A 20,745-nucleotide genomic window follows, 5' to 3' on the forward strand; every position below is an offset into this window, starting at 1 on the left:
AGTCTTTTCAAACACTCTGTTCCTGAGATTCTTAGGCCACTTGTGTGAGATTCCAATTTTCTAAACATTACACAAATTTATACTTAAAAATGAGTATTCAGTTCTTCAGAATGGTTACCCAGGAAACCTCCTTTCTGCCAGTGATGCTGTTGTTGCTAGGGCAGGCCTGGGGTCTCCTCCTCTGAAACCACTTCAGATCAGCTACACCTATCTGGTGAAATTTATGGTAATTTCAGCTCATTCATTTATTTGTCTGACAGGTATTTATTAAACATCTGCTGTGCTAATTTCTAGATGAATGAAAATGAAAAACAAAATAATGGCTCCTGCCTCAATTATGTTCACAATTTGGTGGGTTTGGTTTGCTGAATTTTGTTAGTGAATATCATCTGACTGAGAGAGAGGTGATGAAATCATGAGATTGGTTTTTTTACCTCATCGGGTAGCTTTCAAGTGGTATCAAAAGAGAAGTTCCAGGAAAACATTTGGAATAGATCGATTGTTTGTCTTGGCACCTAAGTTGCAGAATAACAGTCATTCAGATAACTATGAACATTGCTATCTATACTTTTTTAGTTTTTATATGTATTTTGGACCTTACATCTACCGGTTTGGTTTGGCTAATGTGAAAATTTCTAGATAGGGCTTTGGTTTACATTTGAGAAAACTGGTTCCCAGGCAGATGCCTAAATGTGGTTGTCATGTTGATCTCTGGAGTCTTGTGTGTGTTTAAATTTACGTACATTCTTAGGCTGCCCTTGACTGTTTGCCTTCCGTTTTTTCATACAGTTGACTGTATGCTTGGAAATAAGATGGAAGTGTCCAATTGTACTGCATCTGGAAATATGCTGTGTCTTAAATAAAGTTGGACTCAAACACCCATTTTATCCTACACATGACGGGAAAGTGGATTCTTACAGTGAACGCACTGAGAAGGAGCGCAGTGCACTGTGTGGTGTTTTCATTCATAGTAACAAGATATTTGTCTCTACAGGGGGATCTTTGGATGTATATAGGAAAATTCCAGAACATGTCCTTGGGAGAATCGCAGTCGCAGTGAGTATTTGCTTCAGTGTAGGAAGTCTGGGTGAGCTAGCCCTCTGCTCAAGCCTGTTCTTTCTCTACCTTCAGGATGCTTCTTTTTCTTTAATCCCAATTTTTAATTTTTTTTTCTTTTTTTTCTTTAATCCCAATCCAGTTTCTTACTTCCCAGTGCTTTGGTCACTTTTGTCTATCACAGACCCACAAGGTGGTCACCTGGCGTTCGTCGTCTTCTCGGTGCTCTGCCCTGTCCTGCTGTCATGGTTTTGCAGGGACCTTGGTGTTCCTACTGACAAGTAAAATTTCCAGCTTCTTCACAAAGAAACTGGCTTTTTTGGACATTTTATTGTTACAGATGACAGGATTAGAAAATACTTAAGAAGTGAGAATTATTAAAACAGCCTATGCAAAAATGCTTCTGAGTTCTTGAAGATTTTCACAGTTTTCTATTCTTGGTGTTTAGTTTTTTTTCCTCAGTTGCCCCTAGGAATTATTCTGTTTGTGATTAGAAGCAGTTTTCCTGTATTCTGCTTTCACAAATAAACTGCTGAAATGTACCAGCTAACCTGACATTACTGGGTAAGCTTTGGAGGAAGGTAGGCCAGCCAGTGTCTAAGAGAAGCCACGGGGTGGTGTGATAGTAAACACTTGCTAAACTAACAGCTCTCTGCTAGCTGCAGTGGGCGAATGCAGAACAAAGCGTGTGTGCCGTGGACCACGTAATGAAGTGGCTGATTTCCACACTTGTCGTACGGCAGACTGACAGCCAAATCCTTTAATCCAGCGTGGACGCTTCCTCAGTCGCAGTTCGTTGTAATTCCCAGCTTCCCTTTCTTCTTTCTAATTATTAGTGTGAACTGCCCAGGGTGATGAGAACTTTCTTTTCTGATGCTACCGCTGCTAAGCAGCTTCTCATCTACAAGTAGGTGGATCAGTTCAGAATGAAGTCTGAGTACCTAAAGCGCGATTTTAGATGAAAATAAAAATGTTTCATTTCCTCTTCTAATCTCGAAGAGAGGGGTGGATGCTTTGTGGCTTTTGGCAGTTCTTAGCTCTAAAGTTTAATAGCACGGATAATAAAGGGAAAAAAATAAAGGCAAGGATGCCAATTGGGGAAGAAAAAAGTATATAAGTTCTGTATACCCTATTGCCTATTGAATTGGGCAAAAAAATAGAAATCTTGGCCTCCCTTCGAAGCAGGGCACACACACAAGGACACACGAGGCCACTGGGTCTCAGTTCTGGTGGGCGGGGCTGGAAGACAGGCTGATGGAGTCCGTGGAAAACAGTGCAGCCTCAAGTACAGGGTTTGCCTGGGGAGTAATGGAAAATATGACAGAAATTACTGCAGCGAGAAGCAGTCAAGCAAGTGCTAGTCTAAAGTGTTGTTCATTTGTACTTAGATTTCTTAGTTGGGATTTTTGCTTTTTTAAAAAAAATCTTAAATATATCCAGTTTTGCCAGCCTTTGTGACTTATAAGGTCAGACTAATAAAAACTACTTCTAATAATTTTGCTTTTTCTTTGCCATTTTCAACAGACTCTGCTAGAGATTAAGTTGATTTGAATAGGCTGCAAACTTTGTTGTAGCCGAGGGTCCCCAGATTGGCACCTGGCACGGGGTGGTTTGTTTCAGCCACAGACTGGCAGACTGGTGGGTTCTAGGTCATGGTTGTTAAGTCAGTGTCTCTGCAGTCTCATTGGGTTTCCAGTCTCCTTGGTTATTTCTCATACTCTCTCAGAAGGCACCACCAGCATCCTGCTCCTGAGCTTCCTCAGGGAGCCCTTGAAGGCATGTGGTGCTCCAGCTAGGATCAGAGGGGAAGAGGAGGGACCTGGGGATGTGTCGAACACTTCCTGTGCATGTCACTGCTGCACACTCTGTGAACGAGTGGTGGTCATTGAGTCTTCAAGCAGCCCTCTGAAGCGTGGGTTCCCGAACGTGCTTCACGTCCGGGCGGCGTGATGCTTGGAAAGCCAGGGAACGTGGCGGAGGTAGGGTCCAGGTGGTCAGCACTGACCTGAGAACACGGCTACGTGCTTCCAGATCCCTTATCCTTTTACTCTCTTTTCCTCGGAGAATGAGAAAAAAAATGGGAGGAGGAGTGAATGAGAGGCCTGGTTTAGAGAGAGAGAGAGAAGTAGAAATGAGAGAATCATGGAGTGAAACATGTTTGCTTTGTATTCTGACTGTGTCTTGAGCCACATTTAGGCATTTCTTGCTGTATGACAAGAGACCGTTTTTGTTTCTTTTTTTTTTTAAAGATTTATTTTTATTTATTTGAAAGGCAGCGAGAGAGAGAGAGAGGGAAAGAGAGAGATGGTCCATCTGCTGATTTGCTCCTCAGATGGCTGCCATGGCGAGGGCTGGGCCAGGTGGAAGCCGGGAGCCTGACACTGATCCAGTCTCCTGGGTGGAGGCAGGAGCCCAGGTACTCCAGGAACATCAGCAGGGAGCTGGATTAGCAGCAGAGCAGCCAGGACTCAGACCAGCACTCGTGTGCCAGGCCGTTATCTCAGGCAGCGTTAGAACCCAGCACGCCCAGCGGCAACCCCAGAGTATTTTTCCCCAAAGAAATGCGTGTAAAGACTGCAGCCGTCGGACACGCTCCGTGATTTTCATCCCCGTGCACCGGAAGCTGGAAAGAGGAGTGCCTGCCTGCCTCTTCCTGCTTCCTGACACGGCTGCGTTTGGCTCTCATCTCTGGAGCAGTGGCCTTGTCTCTTGCGTTTTGAGCGCTGACGGTGATTGAAGGGATGTACGCTGGACCTGTCGAGGACTGAGGGATTGGCAGCAGGTAGAAGTACTCTTGTGTCAAGGCTTTGTCAGGTCGTCATCTTTCTTTTTTTTTTGACAGGGAAAGTGGATAGTGAGAGAGAGAGAGACAGAGAGAAAGGTCTTCCTTTTTGCCATTGGTTCACCCTCCAATGGCTGCTGCGGCCGGCGTACTGCGCTGATCCAAAGCCAGGAGCCAGGTGCTTCTCCTGGTCTCCCATGGGGTGCAGGGCCCAAGGACTTGGGCCATCCTCCACTGCACTCCCGGGCCACAGCAGAGAGCTGGCTTGGAAGAGGGGCAACCGGGATAGAATCCGGCGCCCCAATGGGGACTAGAACCCGGTGTGCTGGCGCCGCAAGGTGGAGGATTAGCCTGTTGAGCCACGGCGCCGGCCAGGTCGTCATCTTGAACCCGAGCCTCCCGCATACCAATAATGCCCTCTAGTTTTTCCAAGGACACATTTCTAGTTTCCTTGAATGCTAATATTTGTAGGTTCCTAGAGGAAAATATAGCCTGTAAAGTTGGAAGAATAGTATTTTCTTTATGAATCCTTAACAAAATTTGTCATTCTAACAAATACCATATAATCAGCATTTGTTCTTTTTTTTTTTTTTTGACAAGCAGAGTGGACAGTGAGAGAGAGAGAGACAGAGAGAAAGGTCTTCCTTTTCCGTTGGTTCACCCCCCAACGGCCAATGCAGCCGGTGCACTGCGCTGATCCGAAGCCAGGAGCCAGGTGCTTCTCCTGGTCTCCCATGCGGGTGCAGGGCCCAAGCACTTGGCCATCCTCCACTGCCTTCTCAGGCCACAGCAGAGAGCTGGACTGGAAGAGGAGCAACCGGGACAGAATCCAGCACCCCAGCCGGGACTAGAACTCGGGGTGCTGGCGCCGCAGGCGGAGAATTACCCTATTGAGCCGTGGTGCCAGCCTATTTTTTTTTCTATCTGGCAATCTGAATATATTGGATTGCCTTCCCCTTGTGTATTTCCTGTGGAACCAGTTTTAATGGTTACCTATCTTTCATAAATATTTAGCGGGCATTTTATAATATGCAAATAAGATTCTAAGTGGAGATGTTTAACCCTACTTCCTCAGAACACAAAAGATTACTTCCGGGAGCTGTTGTTATGGTGTAGCTGCTAAAGCTGCTGCCTATGATGCTGGCATCCCATAGGGTGCTGGTTTGTGTCCCAGCTGCTCCAATTCTGATCCAGCACCCTGATAATGGCCTGGGAAAGGGGGCAGAAAATGACCCAAGCTTGGTTTGGGCCCCTGCCACCCATGTAGGAGACTAGGAAGAAGCTCCTGGTTCATGGCCCAGCCCTGGTTTGTTGCAGCCATCTAAGGAGTGAACCCATGGACGGAAGATCTCTGTCTGTCTGTAATTCTAACTTTCCAATAAATAAATAAATAACTCTTAACAAAAATGTAACTTCCATGCTGAGTAAGATGACCTTCCACTACCCAAGTTGATGTTATTTTTATAAACATTTGAAGAAATTTTTTGTTCTCTTGTGTCCTGTATAAGATTATCAGTAGTATTCTGGTCCTTTGTTTTTTATGTCTTAGCCTCCAGAACACAAGTGTTTTATTGCAATGACAGTGTTGCAAACCCTGGAAGAAATCATGTGTTATACAAGTGTGTCCTGTTCTATGATAGACATACACAATGGGGAGCTGATCATACCATGTCAGCAAGTATTTCCGGGGCCCACCCAGCCCCGTTTGAAGAATGAACCTACGATAACTTCTGCTGGGCATTCATTCAGGGAGACTGTCTTCTGGATCGTTAGTATTTGGAAATTGGTTTTCTCCCTTTGCACTTCTGTTACCGTTGTTCTGGCTCATCTGCAACCCTGGCTTATGTGGCCCCAGTCCCCCTTTCACCATTGTAAGGTGTGTAAACCACTCGGCAACTTCTCATTGCAGTAGGTTCTTGTTCTTGTCCCTCCTCACCTAAAACCTTCTGTAATAATTGGTACTTTTAATTCTTGTAAAAAAAAAATTTCTTGTGAAGCATTTTGAGTAATGATGGTTTTCTCACTGTAAATGATATATAATTGTGAATAGTGTTGAAGCTGATGAGCTCATATGCACGTGCATCTAGGGTCAGTGGTTGTGAATAAAACATGTGCATGCTCTTTTCCAACAATTTGTATTCAAATATTTTGAAAGATCTTCATGAAAACCACTGACTAAATTTTCCAGTAGAGGGTGATACTTGGAACCACAGTGTGCTTAGGGTCTTGAAAACATCTTTTTTTCCACATCTCGTTTGACCAGTTACTCCTAACTCAGGCTATGGATGGAAAAAGCGCCAGCAGTTCCTGATGTTTTCTCATTGTGTTCCCTCCTCCTTGCCTGCACGTGGTGTGCACGTGGTGAGCAGCAGGCAGCCCTCTTGTGAGGGCCGTCTTCATAGACTTCATTCTTTGCTGTTCCAATTCATTTAAACAATGGGAAGGAGGAGCTTTCTTTTTTAAACTTTTTAACAAATCAGGATAGAATGAGGCTTAGAAACAGAAATCATGAAGCAGCAGTTCAGAGTTTCCTAGCCCACCTCCTCTCCCCCATTTCCATTACCGTCTGGTATTAGGACGAAGTGGGTCACATTTAAGGAACCACACCCAGCCTCCTGCTTTGAAAGTACACTCAGAGTAAACTGTTTCAAACTTACGGTGTTCGTGAAGATAATACGAAGAATTCCCACCCAGTAGCAGTTTAACACATGTGATTAAAAAGCCATCATTTCCCCCTAAGACACAGAGCTGGTCTTAACCCCTAAATACTTGAGGTGTGTATTTCCGAACAGTCACATTGAAAAAGAAATCAGTGTGGACACACTGTTATTTCCTATTCAGATTTTTCCAGTTGTGCAGTAATGTCGTTTGTGGACCAAAGGCAGCAGCATTCCTGGCCCAGCATCCTGTGTGGGGTCAGACACTGTTTGGTTGTCACTCTGCATCTCTCTGGGTCTCCCAGGGCCTTGGTGTCTGAAGAGAACACTGATGGTACACCTTCACCTTGCCTGAATTTGGTCTCAAGGCTCAGCACCTTGGCCAAGCTTCCCTGGCAATCGGCAAGAAGAGCCTCATTTCATTCACTAGTTTGCTGACTTTTTAAAAATATCTCTCTGTGGTCATACATGTCATGACTTAACAAAAGCTTACACACAGAAGAGCAGGAAATGAAAATAAAGAGAGAAGTCTTTGTGCTTTTCCACTGCTTGCTCCTTGCCCGCTCACGGGGTCGTTCAGAAGTCAGAGCGTGTGGGTCATCAGTCGTGACAAAAATGCTGATACAGGGAAGTGGGATGAGGGCTATGGGGGTGTTTTGTATTGCTGCCTCACAACTTTTGTTTTGTAAATTTAAAACTATTTTGAAGTGAAATTTTTAAACAGGTGAGTGTGTATACAGTTCCAGGTCATTTGACACACACGTACTTGATGTTTGCTGTACACTTGGTGTGACTGAGCTTCAGAATGTTATGAGCTCATTCGGAAAAGGAAACTGTATCTCTGCATTTTATGTCCCCTCCAAATTGGGAACTGATCGAGAAATGCTTACTGTTGACAGGGTTTTAATGTAAGAGTTGTGGTTAGTACATTTAAACGTGGAATATTCCCTCTAAAAAATGATAACTTTACTTTTTCTCTTTCCTAAATTTAGGTTGTTAAAGGCCTTACCTATTTGTGGAGTTTAAAGATTTTGCATCGAGGTATGTGTGGACTTATGAGCTCGGTGTTAATTTGGAGTGGTGGTTGGGCTCTCTGGGTACCTTGTTTCTGATATTTAAGCCAGCTGATATGTTTGGTAGTCAGAAAGATGACTGCTTTATAAATGTTGTTTTTCTTGTTTTCTCCCTCCATTGCGTTCATTGCATTTCTGTGAATCACATTTACCAAACATGTAAAAAGATATTTCATAATATTTGAAAATGACAGAGTCTGATTTGTCATACTTAACTCCAGTTGCTGCAAAACCTTCAGTTTCTGCACAGTTGCGTCCTTGCTTATAAGAACTTTCAGGGCCTCACACACTGCTCCTGGTGGGGTGGTTTCACAGACCTGGAAAGTGAAACCTGGCACACAGTCAGAATGGCTGCTGTCCCGCAGTCAGAGAGCAGCAGCTGCTGGAGAGGACGTGGAGCTAGGGGAACCCTTATACTCTTTAGAATACTGCAGCCCCCCTGGCAAACAGTAGGGACGTTTCTTTAAGACTGAGAAATAGAACTGCCATATAATCCAGCAATCTCACTACTGGGTATATGCCCTGAAGACGTGAACTCATTGAATCTACCATGTTTATAGCAGTACTGTTCATAGTAGCCAACATTTGGAATCAAACAGTTAAAGAAAATGTGGTGTGTATGCAATGGAATGCTATTCAGCTGTCAAAATGAAATCCTGTCATTTGCAGAAAAATGAATGGAATTGGAAGACACCATGTTGAGTAAAATAAGCCAGATACAGAAACACAAATATCCCTCTTTCTCCCTTATATGTGGGAGCTAAAAGTGAAAAAAAAATCAAATGGAACATAGAAAGTTGATTACTAGAGAGGCTAGGCAGGATCTGAGGGATAAAAGGTTTTTGGATTAAAAAATTAGGAAAGTCTGGGTGTGGTGCATTAATTGTGGCAGAGATACTAGATATTAACAGGGGAAACGGAGTGAAGTGCATAAAGGAACTCGTTGGGGTACTACCTCATGATTTTTTTTTATAAATTTAAAATTAATAATAGCTAAAAAATTTTTTTAAAGAGAAAATGAGATTTTTAAGGCACTGGGTGAAAGCATCGGAAATAGTCCCCAACCTAGTAACAGAACAGGTGATTACTGAATGTTCCGAAAGGACCCCCCCTCTTGTTGGTTTTAATGGTCCCCAAATGTCTGAATTCATTTGGAGCAAACTAGTAAGTGAGAAAGCGACTATAAGCGAGCAGCTTCAGGCTGGTGGTCCTCAGTCCCATGTAGTTGTACACATCTGCTCATCCTAGCTCCTGTACGTTTGCGGAGTGCCTCGGCATACGCAGAAGATGTGATTAAGAGAAGGAGTTAAAAAACAAAAAGGTGTGGGGGAGAGGGGGAAAGAAAAAGGATGTCTTCAACTAAACTTCACCTCTGTCACGGAGGGCAGCTTTCTTCTGAGGGTGGTTTTAGTATCCTAGGCATTCCGAAATTTAAAGAGGCTGTCTCTTTAGATTTTGACAAGAGAAGTTTGAATTCCGTTCCTCAAGGCACTTGTAGTAATGAAATGGAATCAGAAACCAGGCTTTTCTTTAAAACCGTCCGCTCTGTTTTCCGGAGCACAATGGCATGGTCGCCACATGTATGTGTGTTGGATGGTGTAGGGATGAGGAGTCCACACTTGTTCCAGGGTGCTGTGGTGCAGTGTGTGGATTCTGGAAGGGGGTGAGTTGTGTTAGTGTTGCTTCCTCTGTTGTGATTCAGGATGTAAACATGTCGGGGGGGCAGGGTGTGAAAGAAAAATAAAAGCTTTTTCACTCCCAGGACCAAGAGAGAGTGGTAGTTAACATGAACCACTTTAATTGCATGTATTCCCGGTACTTCCACCTCCCCACGCCCATCAGGCCATAAAGTGGTTATAACCGTTTTAATAGGAATTAACCCAGTGATCAATTCTCATAATTTTATTGATTTTCATGGACATCTGCTATCCACTTGACAATGGGACTAAAGGAAGACATCAGTTCTCAATAGCGAAGCCCTCGTTAAGAGGACCCGCGCCATGGAAACGAGAGGGTTGTGATGGTGCAAGTGAGCCTTGGGATCATTCCGGCGTGGATGCCTCCTCTGTGGCCCTAACGCCCCGTGAGGAAGCTTAGGATCACTGGGAACTGTGGTTGATAGGGAAATCTGTGTGAGTTATTCTGTAGTAACCCTTGTTGCTCTGGCAGTCGTGCTGATAAGTGGATAGACCTTGAGTATTCCCGAATCTAAATGATTTGGTTTCAGTTTTACTCTATGTCTGGGAGAACTAATGCATTTTTCATTTGAGAAGAGGTCTTGATAGACAAGTTTCAGATGGATTTGTCTGGATCCAAAAATGAGGACCCGGTTCAGACTCCCGGTCCAGTCCCCCAGCCCTGCCCTGATCACAGTGGGCAAACGCAGCTGACCAGAGCTCCCAGAGGCCAGTGGGTCCTTCTTCCCGGCCCTGGTTGCATGTGGGTCTCCAAGGGGCTGTCTGAGCAGTGCCTTAGAGGATGGGAGTGGTTTGATGAGTTGAGGGTGTGGAGGTTTCAGAAGCAAATCCGAGCCTGTACTTGTCTTGGCCGTCCATGTGGGCTGCCCCACTTCCCAGAGAATAGCCTGCTGCAAAGCCCTGCAAGCTGAGGGAACCCTGCAAGGGGCTGAGTGTGGGCAGGGGTGTCTTCAGGGTCTCAGTTTAAGTAAATGCCAGGGAGCAAGTGTGCAGCCTCCTGTGTCTGCACAGAGAGACGAGAGCAGCACAGAGCGTCAGCGACTCCCCAGCAGCTCCCGGCCTCGGCTGCAGGGGTAACCAAGCTGCCATGGTTCACTCACTAAATACAGGGGTAGCTGCCAGCTTTCCTGGCTAGAACCAAAACCTTGCCCCTTCTGCATTGAAAAATGTGTGTTTTTTATGGAAGAGTGCAAGAAGCTAGGCGTCCTCAAAGACTTTCACAAAGCATCGTCATGAGAATTTTACCCAGGTTGAGTGTTTGCTAACCTAGTATTTTAGAGGTTTTTGTCCATATTTAATAACATGGATTCCATAAAAATAAGATTAAAGATGCCTTTTTATTTACCAAAAAGCTATTTAATTTTCTCCTTGATTAAAAAATTGTAGCTTTTTAGATCAGTTCAATCAGGCAATTAAAGATCAGAGCTTTTAAGTTCAGCTAAGGCAATTAAATAGATAATATACTTGTTTATACACTTTTGCTGTATGAGCTCGTTGCTTCTACTTTCTTGAAAGCACATATACTCCTTTTTGCTTTCTCCAAATAAATGATGATGTGAATTCTGGCTGAATATGTGTCACATTGTCAAATCAAAGACAGGGGTGCTTCAGTGGGGGTGGGGAGAGCCTGCACAGGCACTGGGAGAAGACGGAGAGAAGAAGGCGCTGAAAGCAGTAATGAGTGATCCGAGCTGCGTCTTGCTTTGTCTTCTGAGTACCTGTGCTTCGCTCTGATCATCGTCTTCTGATGCTACCCCTACACACCGGGGTAGAAAAGACACTGCTTTGTACTTAGGAGCACCGATTTCAAAAGATTACCTAACGAGAAAAGAGAAGACCACTTCTCACATTGAAATGGCGTCCTTGGAATGCGGTAGTCCTGGGTCTTCAGCCATAGAAGATTTATATCTAAACAATAGGTTGTAGACTTCATAAAACATAGTTAATGACTCCCAAACAAGCTGTCAAAAATCTAGCCACTTTTCCTGTAATGTACACGCAGGGAGGAATGTGGAGTGGAAGGGAGCCTGGGCAGTTAGTGGATTTGCTGGGGCTGGTGAGCCTGGTCTGAGTTAGTTGATTTGTTTGTGTGTTGTTTTGGAAATTAAAGCACAATAGTTGCTGTTTGCAATGGATCATCAAACATTCAACCAGGCGTTACTGTTGTGTATCTCTCTCTTTCTTTTTTTTTTTAAGATTTATTTATTTATTTGAAAGTTTGAGTTACACAGAGAGAAGAGAGGCAGAGAGAAAGAGAGGTCTTTCAACTGCTGGTTCACTCCCCCAGTTGGCCGTGATGGCTGGAGCTGCGCTGATCCAAAGCCAGGAGCCAGGAGCTTCTTCAGGGTCTCCCACACGGGTGCAGGGGCCCAAGGACTTGGGCCATCTTCCACTGCTTTCCCAGGCCATAGCAGAGAGCAGGATCGGAAGTAGAGCAGCCGGGACTCGAACCAGCATCCATATGTGATTCCAGCACTGCAGGCGGTGGCTTTACCCGGCACCCCACAGCACCAGCCCCTGTATATCTCTTTCAAAAGATCTGTTGATAGGATACATGTGAGAGTACTTTATAAAGTAACAATTGTTAGTAATGCAGGTGTGTTTTTATTGTGACTGAATTATTCACTTCATCCGGTTAGTAAGAAAAACCAGCACAAATCAAGCCGTGGAGTGAGTTTATTATTGTTCATATTTCAGGGCCAGAAATTATGAAAATCTCTTCTCTGAGATAAACATATTATGTGATGATATCACATGAGGAGGTAATTACTAAAAATGTCTGAAACTCCCACCAAGATGAACTGTGGAAAAAGTCGTCTTTGTCAAAAGGCGTGTGTGAGAGTCCTGTAAGCATGGCTTGCTGACTGTGGGTAAAAACAAAGAAAATGAACAGTGCGGAAGTCTGTCGGGCCAGGTCCGACATTTCAGCAAATATTACAGCTTAACTTCAAAACATACATCGCCACTAATGAGGTGAGAGCCCTGCATATTAATAAACCTGCAGCTCTAGTCATAGCCATCATTACCCACATCAAACATAAATACAAGATTAACACCTATGCCATTTCTTTGGAAGATGTGAGAATGCCCCGGCAGTAACTGCTCTGTCTTTCCCTGAGGACAAAAAATAGAAATGGAAGGGTAATGAGAACAGAACTTAGATTAAGAAAACAAAAATTGGCAATCAGTCTGGGGCAGTCTTGCACAGACACAGTTTATAGGAAGAGAAAACCTAGGTAGTTGGTGGCCCAGGACATTTTTGTGTATCTGTGAACCTGGCTAGTTTCACTTGCCAATAGGAGAGCTTTTACAAATATTTTCACAGGAATTCTGCAAACAATATCTGTCTCGGTTTGTAGGTTTGTGTTCATAGACGCGAAACCTTGTGGCTTCAGCGTGTGTGTCACAAACTTTATTTCTGCCTCAGGCTGAACTCTTACAAGCCCCCCCTGGCACCGGTCTCCCCCAGGGCGCGCCCTTGGATTCCCGCGCTGGTGTTTGTAGTTTGTCCATTCAGCAGTTATGTATTCTGTACTTACTGCGTTCCAGGCACTGTTCTAAGTACTGCAAATGCATCAGTGCATAAGACAAAAGATTTGTACACTTCAGTTCTCGCAGGGATCCAGTCGATTGTGAAACAGTAGCCACAGTAAGTCAACACAGAGTGTATTAGAAGGTGGTTAGGTGTATGGAGAAAAGACAAGGTCGCTCAAGCTCAGGAGACGCAGCGGGTTCGTTGCAGTAGCCATCGGATAGACCTCACAGAGAAGACGATTTTGGAGGGCAACCTTGAAGGAGGAGAAGTGAGAACTGTTGGAGTGAAAGCACGGAGGGGACGAGTCTGGAGTGTCCTGGAGTAGCAAGAGGCCGGCGTGTGGGGGGGGGGGGCTGGGCGGAGGGGACGCTGGGAGACTCAGCTGCTGAGAAGGCCCACGTCCCACGTGAACGAAGCGGCCTTGAAGGCAAGGAGAGTGGTCAGGCTCTGGCCGCGTGTTACAGGTAGAGGGAATAGAGTTGTCGATGCCTGATGAGTTGTTAGAGTTGCCCAAATTTGCAGCAGCTGTGTGTGTTAAAAATGCTTCCTGCTACTTCTCTTCTGACTGGGGGGGGGGGGGGGGGGGGCGGTGCGGATTCTGAAAACGTCAAATGCTGACAGTAGGAGAGAGCGTGCATGTGCTGTGGTGGGCACGTGTGGTGGTGCAGCCGCTTTGCCAAATACTTTGGCATTTTCCTGCACTTGGACCCAGCAGTTCCACTGCCAGACATTCTACTCAAGGGAAACATGAACACGTATGTCCACCCAGAGACTTGTAGGCAACTGTCTGTGGTCCCAGACTGGCAGCAGTTCAACATGTGGTTCAGCTGGTAAATGGATAAACCTGTGGTACATCCATATAGTAGAATATTACTCCCCGCACGTGAGGGTCCCATGGATCCATGCAGCCAGAGGGATGCTGTCAGATGCTTCACGCCAAGGGAAAGACGCTAGGCTCTGAGGGCTACCGGCTGTGGGCTTCTACTCACTTGATATTCCAGAAAAAGACTACAAGAACAGGACATGCAGCAGTGGTTGACACAGCACACAGGAATCGTTGAGCTGTGGGGGCACAGGGCACGGAGCATTCTGGCATGTTAGAGACATTCTGAACCTCGATGGCTGTGCACGTTTGGTAAGATAGAGAAGTCCTGTACACCTGAAAGGAGTGGATTTTACTCCATGTACATATGCTTCAGCAGAGCAGATTGGGAAAAAAATAAAGAGGGAACAGGGCAGGTGTTTGACACCCTGGTAAAGATGCCTGCATCTCATATCAAAGTACCAGAGTTCGAGTCCCAGCTCTGCTTCCAACCCAGCTTCTTGCCAGTGTGTGCCCACTACGAGTCAGCAGATGATGGCTCACGTGCTTGGGTCCCTGCCATCCATATGGGAGACTTGGATTGTATTCTGGTCTCCTGGCTTGGACCAGGCCCAGCCTCAGCTGTTGTGGGCATTTGGGGACTGAACCAGCCAATGAAAGTTGGTCTCTCTTTCTCTCTTTCTCTACCTTAAAATAAAGGGGGAGGTGGGGGCGGCGCTGTGGCTTGGTGGGTAAAGCTGCTGCCTGCAGTGCCAGCATCCCATATGGGCACCAGTTCAAGTCCCTGCTGCTCCACTTCCTATCCAGCTCTCTGTTATGGCCTGGGAAAGCAGTAGAGGATGACGCAAGTGCTTGGGCCCCTGTACCCATGTGGGAAGACCCGTAGGAAGCTCCTGGCCCCTGGCTTCGGATCGGCACAGCTCCGGCCATTTCAGCCAACTGGAGAGTGAACCAGCAGATGAAAGACTTCTCTGTTTCTCTCTCTGTCTCTCCTCCTCTCTCTCTGTAACTCTTGACAAATAAATAAATAAATAAATCTTTAAAAAGATACGGGGTGCAGGCCTCTTAACGGCAAGGCTAAATGCCCACCCTCTGTGAACTTTCCAGGAACTCTCCTATTTCCTTGGCTCCCGACAGATGCTACCCTAAGTTTGGTCTGACACATCAGTTGCTTAAAAACAAACCAAAAGCAGAGGGATATCAGAGACAAGCAGTTAGGAGGGAGTTGACAAGCAGGAGGCGGGAGGGCCGGAGGGAGGGAAACTTAGAAGTTGCTATGTTATCGCCACAGCAATCTGGAGCATCCAGAAATGGGCAGCGTTCTGCCCATGGTTAAGCCATTCTCTCCCCATCCCACACCCCACCAAGATTTTACCAAGAGCTGCAAATGTGTGGCCCTGACCTGGTCTGCTGGATGGTTGCCAAAGCTCAGTTTCTGCTAAGTCAGCATCTGGCATTGCCAGTTCTGCACAATTCTGGCATTGCCAGTTCTGCAGTCAGCAGCTTCCCCCACCCCACCCCACCGGGTGACCCTGGAAAGGCAGCGCACACACGGAGGTTCTTTAGAAAGTTCATGGAAACTGGAGTTAAAATATGAGTCTGTTTTGATGCAAAAAGTTTCTGAAAGCCATACATGATTTTTTGATAGTATGCATTTCTATGAATTTTTATTTATTTTATTTTTAAAGGATTGATTGATTGATTTGAATGGTAGCGTTACAGAAAGGCAGAGGCAGAAAGAGAGGTCTTCCATCCTCTGGTTCACTCCCCAGATGGCCACAACAGCTGGAGCTGAGCCGAACTGAAGCCAGGAGTCTGGAGCTGCTTTCTGGGTCTTCCACATGTGGGCAGGGGCCCAAGAACTTGGACCATCTTTCACTGCTTTCCTAGGCACATTGGCAGGGAGCTGGATCAGAAGTGGAGCAACCGGAACTCGAACCAGCAGCCATATGGGATGCTGGCACTGCAGGCAGCGGCTTTACCCTCTACACCACAACACTGGCCCCTTATTTATTTGAGAGAGAGAGAGAGACGTTTCATCCACTGACTCACTGTCCAGCTCCTTACAGTTCCTGGGGCTGGGCCAAGGCCATGGCCAGAGCAGAGACTGGGACTTCAGACTACATCTCCCAGCTGGGTGACAGGAACTCAGCTACTTGAGCCATCACCACTGCCTGCAAGTACAGGTCTGAATTAGCAGGAAGCTGGAGTCTGGAGTCAGTTTTGGGACTCAAACCCAACCTTGCAGTGCAGGCATCTTAACTGCTAGACTAAATGCCTGTGCCCCCCAGGAGCTCTTTGAAGACCCCTTGTGTACTTTAAAAGGATTCCACCAAGGGGCAAGGTTCTGCTTCCTGTGAGATCATGACTGATGGAGGTGTGACGTGTTGATGAGTGGAACGCAGCAGCAAATCAGAGAGAGGTACTAGAAGGATGAGAGCCTCCGAGAGACTTTGCCGTGAAAGCAGTAATAGTAATGCTGTGAAGCTAGGGTGAGCGTTTTCAGGCATTTCCTCTATGCCAGGCACTGTTCTAAGGGCTTACAGTGTGTCAACTACTTTAAGGTATTTCTTCCAAGTGGGAACTTTTAGGAAATATACAGTATTTTAGAGCGGAAGATAGGAGACTAAAGTATGAACAAATAATTGAGAATTAAAGCAACGTGGCTTGGCTAAGAAACCAGTTGCTTTCTATACCAGACTGAATCAAATTTTAGAAACCATCTCTAGGGGCCCGCGTTGCTCCGCAGCAGGTTAAGCTGCCACCTGCATTGCCTGTACCCCATATGCAGCTGCTCCATTTCTGACTCAGCCCTGCTAATGCTCCTGGAAGGTAGCAGAGGATGGCCCAAGTGCTTGGGTCCCTGCCACCATGGGTGAGACACAGATGGAGTTCCAGACTAGTGGCTTCTTCCTGGCCCAGGCCTAGCCATTGCAACCATTTGAGGAATGAACCAGGGGATGGAAGATATCTCTTTCTCTCTCTCGCTCTCTCTCTTTCTAACTCTGCCTTTAAAATAAAAAAATAAATCTTTCAAAAACATCTCCAAGGGAAAGGGTTTTTTTTTGTTTTGTTTTGTTTTTTTTTGACAGGCAGAGTTAGAGAGAGAGATAGAGAGAAAGGTCTTCCTTCCGTTGGTTCACCCCCCAAATGGCCGCTATGGCCAGCGCACTGCACCGATCCAAAGCCAGGAGACAGGTGCTTCCTCCTGGTCTCCCATGCGGGTGCAGGGCCCAAGCACTTGGGCCATCCTCCACTGCCTTCCCAGGCCACAGCAGAGAGCTGGACTGGAGGAGGAGCAACCTGGAGTAGAACCCGGTGCCCATAAGGGATGCCGGTGCTGCAGGTGGAGGATTAACCTAGTATGCCACGGCGCTAGCCCCGGGAAAGGGTTTTTAAAGGGTAAAGAACGCTGAAGACAAAGTATTATCATAACTGAAGAATTAGCAAAAGAATATATAGAGACTATAAAGACAATCCTTTTTCAAAATCTCTCTGTTTTGAAATAGTCATAGACCACAGGAAGTTGCCAAAAAAGAGCAAGGAAGTCTCATGCAAAGGCATCCTTTCTAAAGAAAAAACCCAGGGGAAAATCGGAGGCCGACGATTCAAAAGAATGAGGCAGGTGAATGTTAGATGTTTGCTATCTTTTATTGGTAGAAATGTTAAGATTTAAGAAAAGTTATTGGAATTGTATTCCAAAATCATTTTATTATATTTATTAAATGAGAGGAAGGAGATACTAGAAGAAAAATCCTTGAATGCTTTAAAAGAATTTTGATATTAGGTGGTAGTGTTAAAAGGATTATATATTATATTTATATTATATATATGGATTGATGGCAAAAATAGTGATAGTGTGCTGGATAAAATAATTCTTATTAATGAGATTATTAGAAAGCCTTATGTCAATAGAAAAGTAAGCTGATTAATTTTAAATAACTTATGAAGAAATGCAACGTACACAGAACTCCATAATGACCTGTTTTGCAGAAATGGACTCAGTCTGTGCTTCTGTGTAGATGAGAGTGAGTTCTCATAGCTGTGCTTTCTGGAGGAGCAGACCGCTCAGTCTGAGCGCTTCGGGTCAGCTTCGGGAGCCACCATGCTGCTCTGAGTTTGCAGCCTGTGACAGCCAGAGCGGTGCAGGGCGGGCCAGGGCTGCCCGGGAGCGGCCGTTTGTGCTGTGCAGGTGCTGGTGGTGAGAGCTCAGTCACTCCGTGGCTCCTGTTTTTAGATCATTTAAATATTGTCCTTTAAATGGGACTGTTCATCACATGTCAAAGCTGCCGTAGATCATAACTCACGAATGCGGTTTTGGAAAAAAAGACTTAGCCCATTAACTGAGGTAAACAAACCAGCTTGATGACTCTGGTTTTTCTCCAGCTCTGACTATCCACACAAGTGAATATCTCTGGAAATGAAGCCTCCTTCCTCACATTGGTCATTTTGCCCCAGGTAACTACTGTGGATTTCTGTAGTGAGGGTGATGATTTTTAAAAGACAAGGAGCACTAGATACTATTACTTAAAAGTGTACTTGTAGGCTGGTGCCGCAGCTCACTAGGCTAATCCTCCGCCTGCAGCGCCGGCACCCCGGGTTCCGGTCCCGGTTGGGGCGCCGGATTCTGTACCAGTTGCTCCTCTTCCAGTCCAGCTCTCTGCTGTGGCCTGGGAAGGCAGTGGAGGGTGGCCCAAGTGCTTGGGCCCTGCACTCGAGTGGGAGACCAGGAGGAAGCACCTAGCTCCTGGCTTTGGATCTTCACAGCACGCCAGCCGTGGCGGCCATTTGGGGGGTGAACCAACGGAAGGAAGACCTTTCTCTCTCTCTCTCTCTCTCTCTCTCTCTCTCACTCTCTCTCAGTCTAACTCTGCCTGTCAAAAAAAAAAAAAGTGTACTTTTAAAAGAGTGTATGTCTAGAATATATCAAGATACTGATGTATTAAAAAAATTCAACGGTAGAAAAGCAATCCAATTAGAAAATGAACAGAAGACTGAAGACACCATGGAGAAGATATACAGATGGCAAATAAGTGTGTGAAAAAAAAGATAGTCAACATCATTAGCCTTTAGGGAAATGCAGATCAAAACTACCATGAGGTATTACTACAGACCTATCAGAATGACTGAAACAAAACAGTGACAGCACCAAATGTTGGTGAGGATGAGGCGTTAAATCGCTGGTAGGAATATCAGATGATGCAGCCTCACTGTTGACAGTAACAAGAGCAACAGAGCAGAACATGCGGCTTGGACTCCCAGGCACTTATCCTGGGTCCACACAGTAATCTGCGGGAAGGTTGACGACAGCTTCATGCGTAGAGCTGAAAACAGGAGCCAAGCCGGATGGCCTCAGCAGGTGAATGGTTAAACAAGCTGAGGTGCATTCATACTGTGGAATCCTGCTGCACAACAGAAAGGAACAAACTGTTGTTATGTGCAGCGTGGCTGAAGCTCCAGAGAATTACGCTAAGTGAAAAAAGCAAATCATGAAGGTTACATATTTATGATTCCACATATCGCATGCCTGAGATGGCACAATTATTTCTAAAGATTTATTTTTATTTATTTGGAAAGCAGAGTTACGAGAGAGAGGGAGAGACAGAGGGAGATTTTCCATCCACTGGTTTACTCCCCAAATAGTTGCAATGGCCAGGGCTGGGCCAGACCAAAGCCGGAAGCCTAGAAGTCCATCTGGGTCTCCCATGTGGCAGGCAGGGGCCCAAGCATTTGGGCCACCATCTGCTGCCTTGCCAGGTGCACTGGCAAGGAACTAGGCCAGAAGTGGAGCAGCCATCTCGAACTGGCTCAGCCCACTGCATCACAATGCTGACTCCTGATGATAAAATTACAGAAGGGAGAACAAATGAGTGGTTGCCAGGGGCCAAGGGACACAAGGGGAGTGCGTGAGTATGTAGTTAAAGGGGCAAGATGAGGGGACCTCACGGTGGTGGGAGTGTGCCCTATTTTGAATATTAGTGTCAACACTCAGGTTGTGGTAATTATACCATAATGTTATAAGATGTTATCATTAGAGGAAACTGCGTAGAGGGTACATAGACTCTTGTATTATTTCTTTCATCTGCATTTGAAGTTAGACTTGTCCCCACATAAAAAGCTCATTGTTAAAAAGGAATATGTGATCTTTTTGTAGCTGCTTGTATTTGGGTGTTGTACTTAATGAGAGGGGACTTGGTTTTTCTCTCTCTTATGGTCTGAGATAGGAAGTGATCCGTGGTGGAGTTGTCCCTTTAAGGATGTTTGTAAGAGGGTGGGGGACCCAAGGGAAGTGATCCTCTTCAATCCCCAAAATGAGCAAATGTGGAAGCCCGATAGGAGAGAGAGAAAAAGAGGCGCTGTGACTTCCAGGAAGACATGCAAGTGGGGAGCATGGTTAATTCGCCCCAGACTCTCCCCTAGGTTGCTCTGCCTTGCTGGGGGGTGGGATTCAAAGCTGATTGTGTGATCATTGTGTGTTTTGACTCGTGGGTCTTTCCGGTGTCCTTTGCTCAAGCCCCTGTTTAATCACCCAACCAGGTGCTCTCAGTGTGTGGATGAGTGTCTGCCTCGCCAAGCCCCACAGATAGCTCTGATCATAGCTTTGTCTTTTAGACCCACCTAGAATTCAGGAGCTTATTAGAGAGAAGAGAGAACACCTGTCTAATGGATGGAAGGGTCATTTCTGTTGGCAAGGGATGGAAGCCATGGTCAGTTTCTCACTCTGATCTTATGCTTGTGCATATTCGTTGGCTGAGTACATTGAATCAGTTTTCTGAGATTAATGTTTTTCTCCTGGAGCTTTTTAAATGTGGCTCACTTGGGAGTTGCCCTTTGTTCTTCCTAGAATTTAGGAAGATTTATTCTCAGGCAAGGCATCCCACCCGGCAGAACGGGCCGCGGAGTCAGCAGTTGGACGAGCTCTCTGCTCCGGCCCCTTTCTGCATAGGCATGGTTCAAAGTGATCAGCACCATGGAAAGCAAATCTAGTCTTGCTGTTGGAGGATTGAAGTTCCTGCTGGGCAGGGGTACACTAATTAATAATAATAATAATAGTAAGTTATTAATATTCCATTTCCTTAGTACCTTTTATAGGCTACTAAAGTAGATCTCTTCTTTGTAGAA

At 45.7% G+C, this 20,745-nt stretch overlaps 1 protein-coding gene across 10 annotated transcripts in view; it reads left to right on the forward strand.

Annotated features, from left to right (window-relative positions):
- Positions 1-20,745, forward strand: part of MAP2K5 (mitogen-activated protein kinase kinase 5) — a 272,187-nt gene that overhangs the window by 115,354 nt on the left and 136,088 nt on the right. For all 10 annotated transcript variants that reach the window (XM_062206201.1, XM_062206200.1, XM_062206203.1 and 7 more), the window contains exons 12-13: positions 995-1,056; positions 7,488-7,536. In XM_062206201.1, the coding sequence (XP_062062185.1) occupies positions 995-1,056; positions 7,488-7,536 (111 nt within the window). The remainder of the gene's footprint in view (positions 1-994; positions 1,057-7,487; positions 7,537-20,745) is intronic.

Source organism: Lepus europaeus, chromosome 11 (assembly GCF_033115175.1).
Source record: "Lepus europaeus isolate LE1 chromosome 11, mLepTim1.pri, whole genome shotgun sequence".
Taxonomy (NCBI): domain Eukaryota; kingdom Metazoa; phylum Chordata; class Mammalia; order Lagomorpha; family Leporidae; genus Lepus; species Lepus europaeus.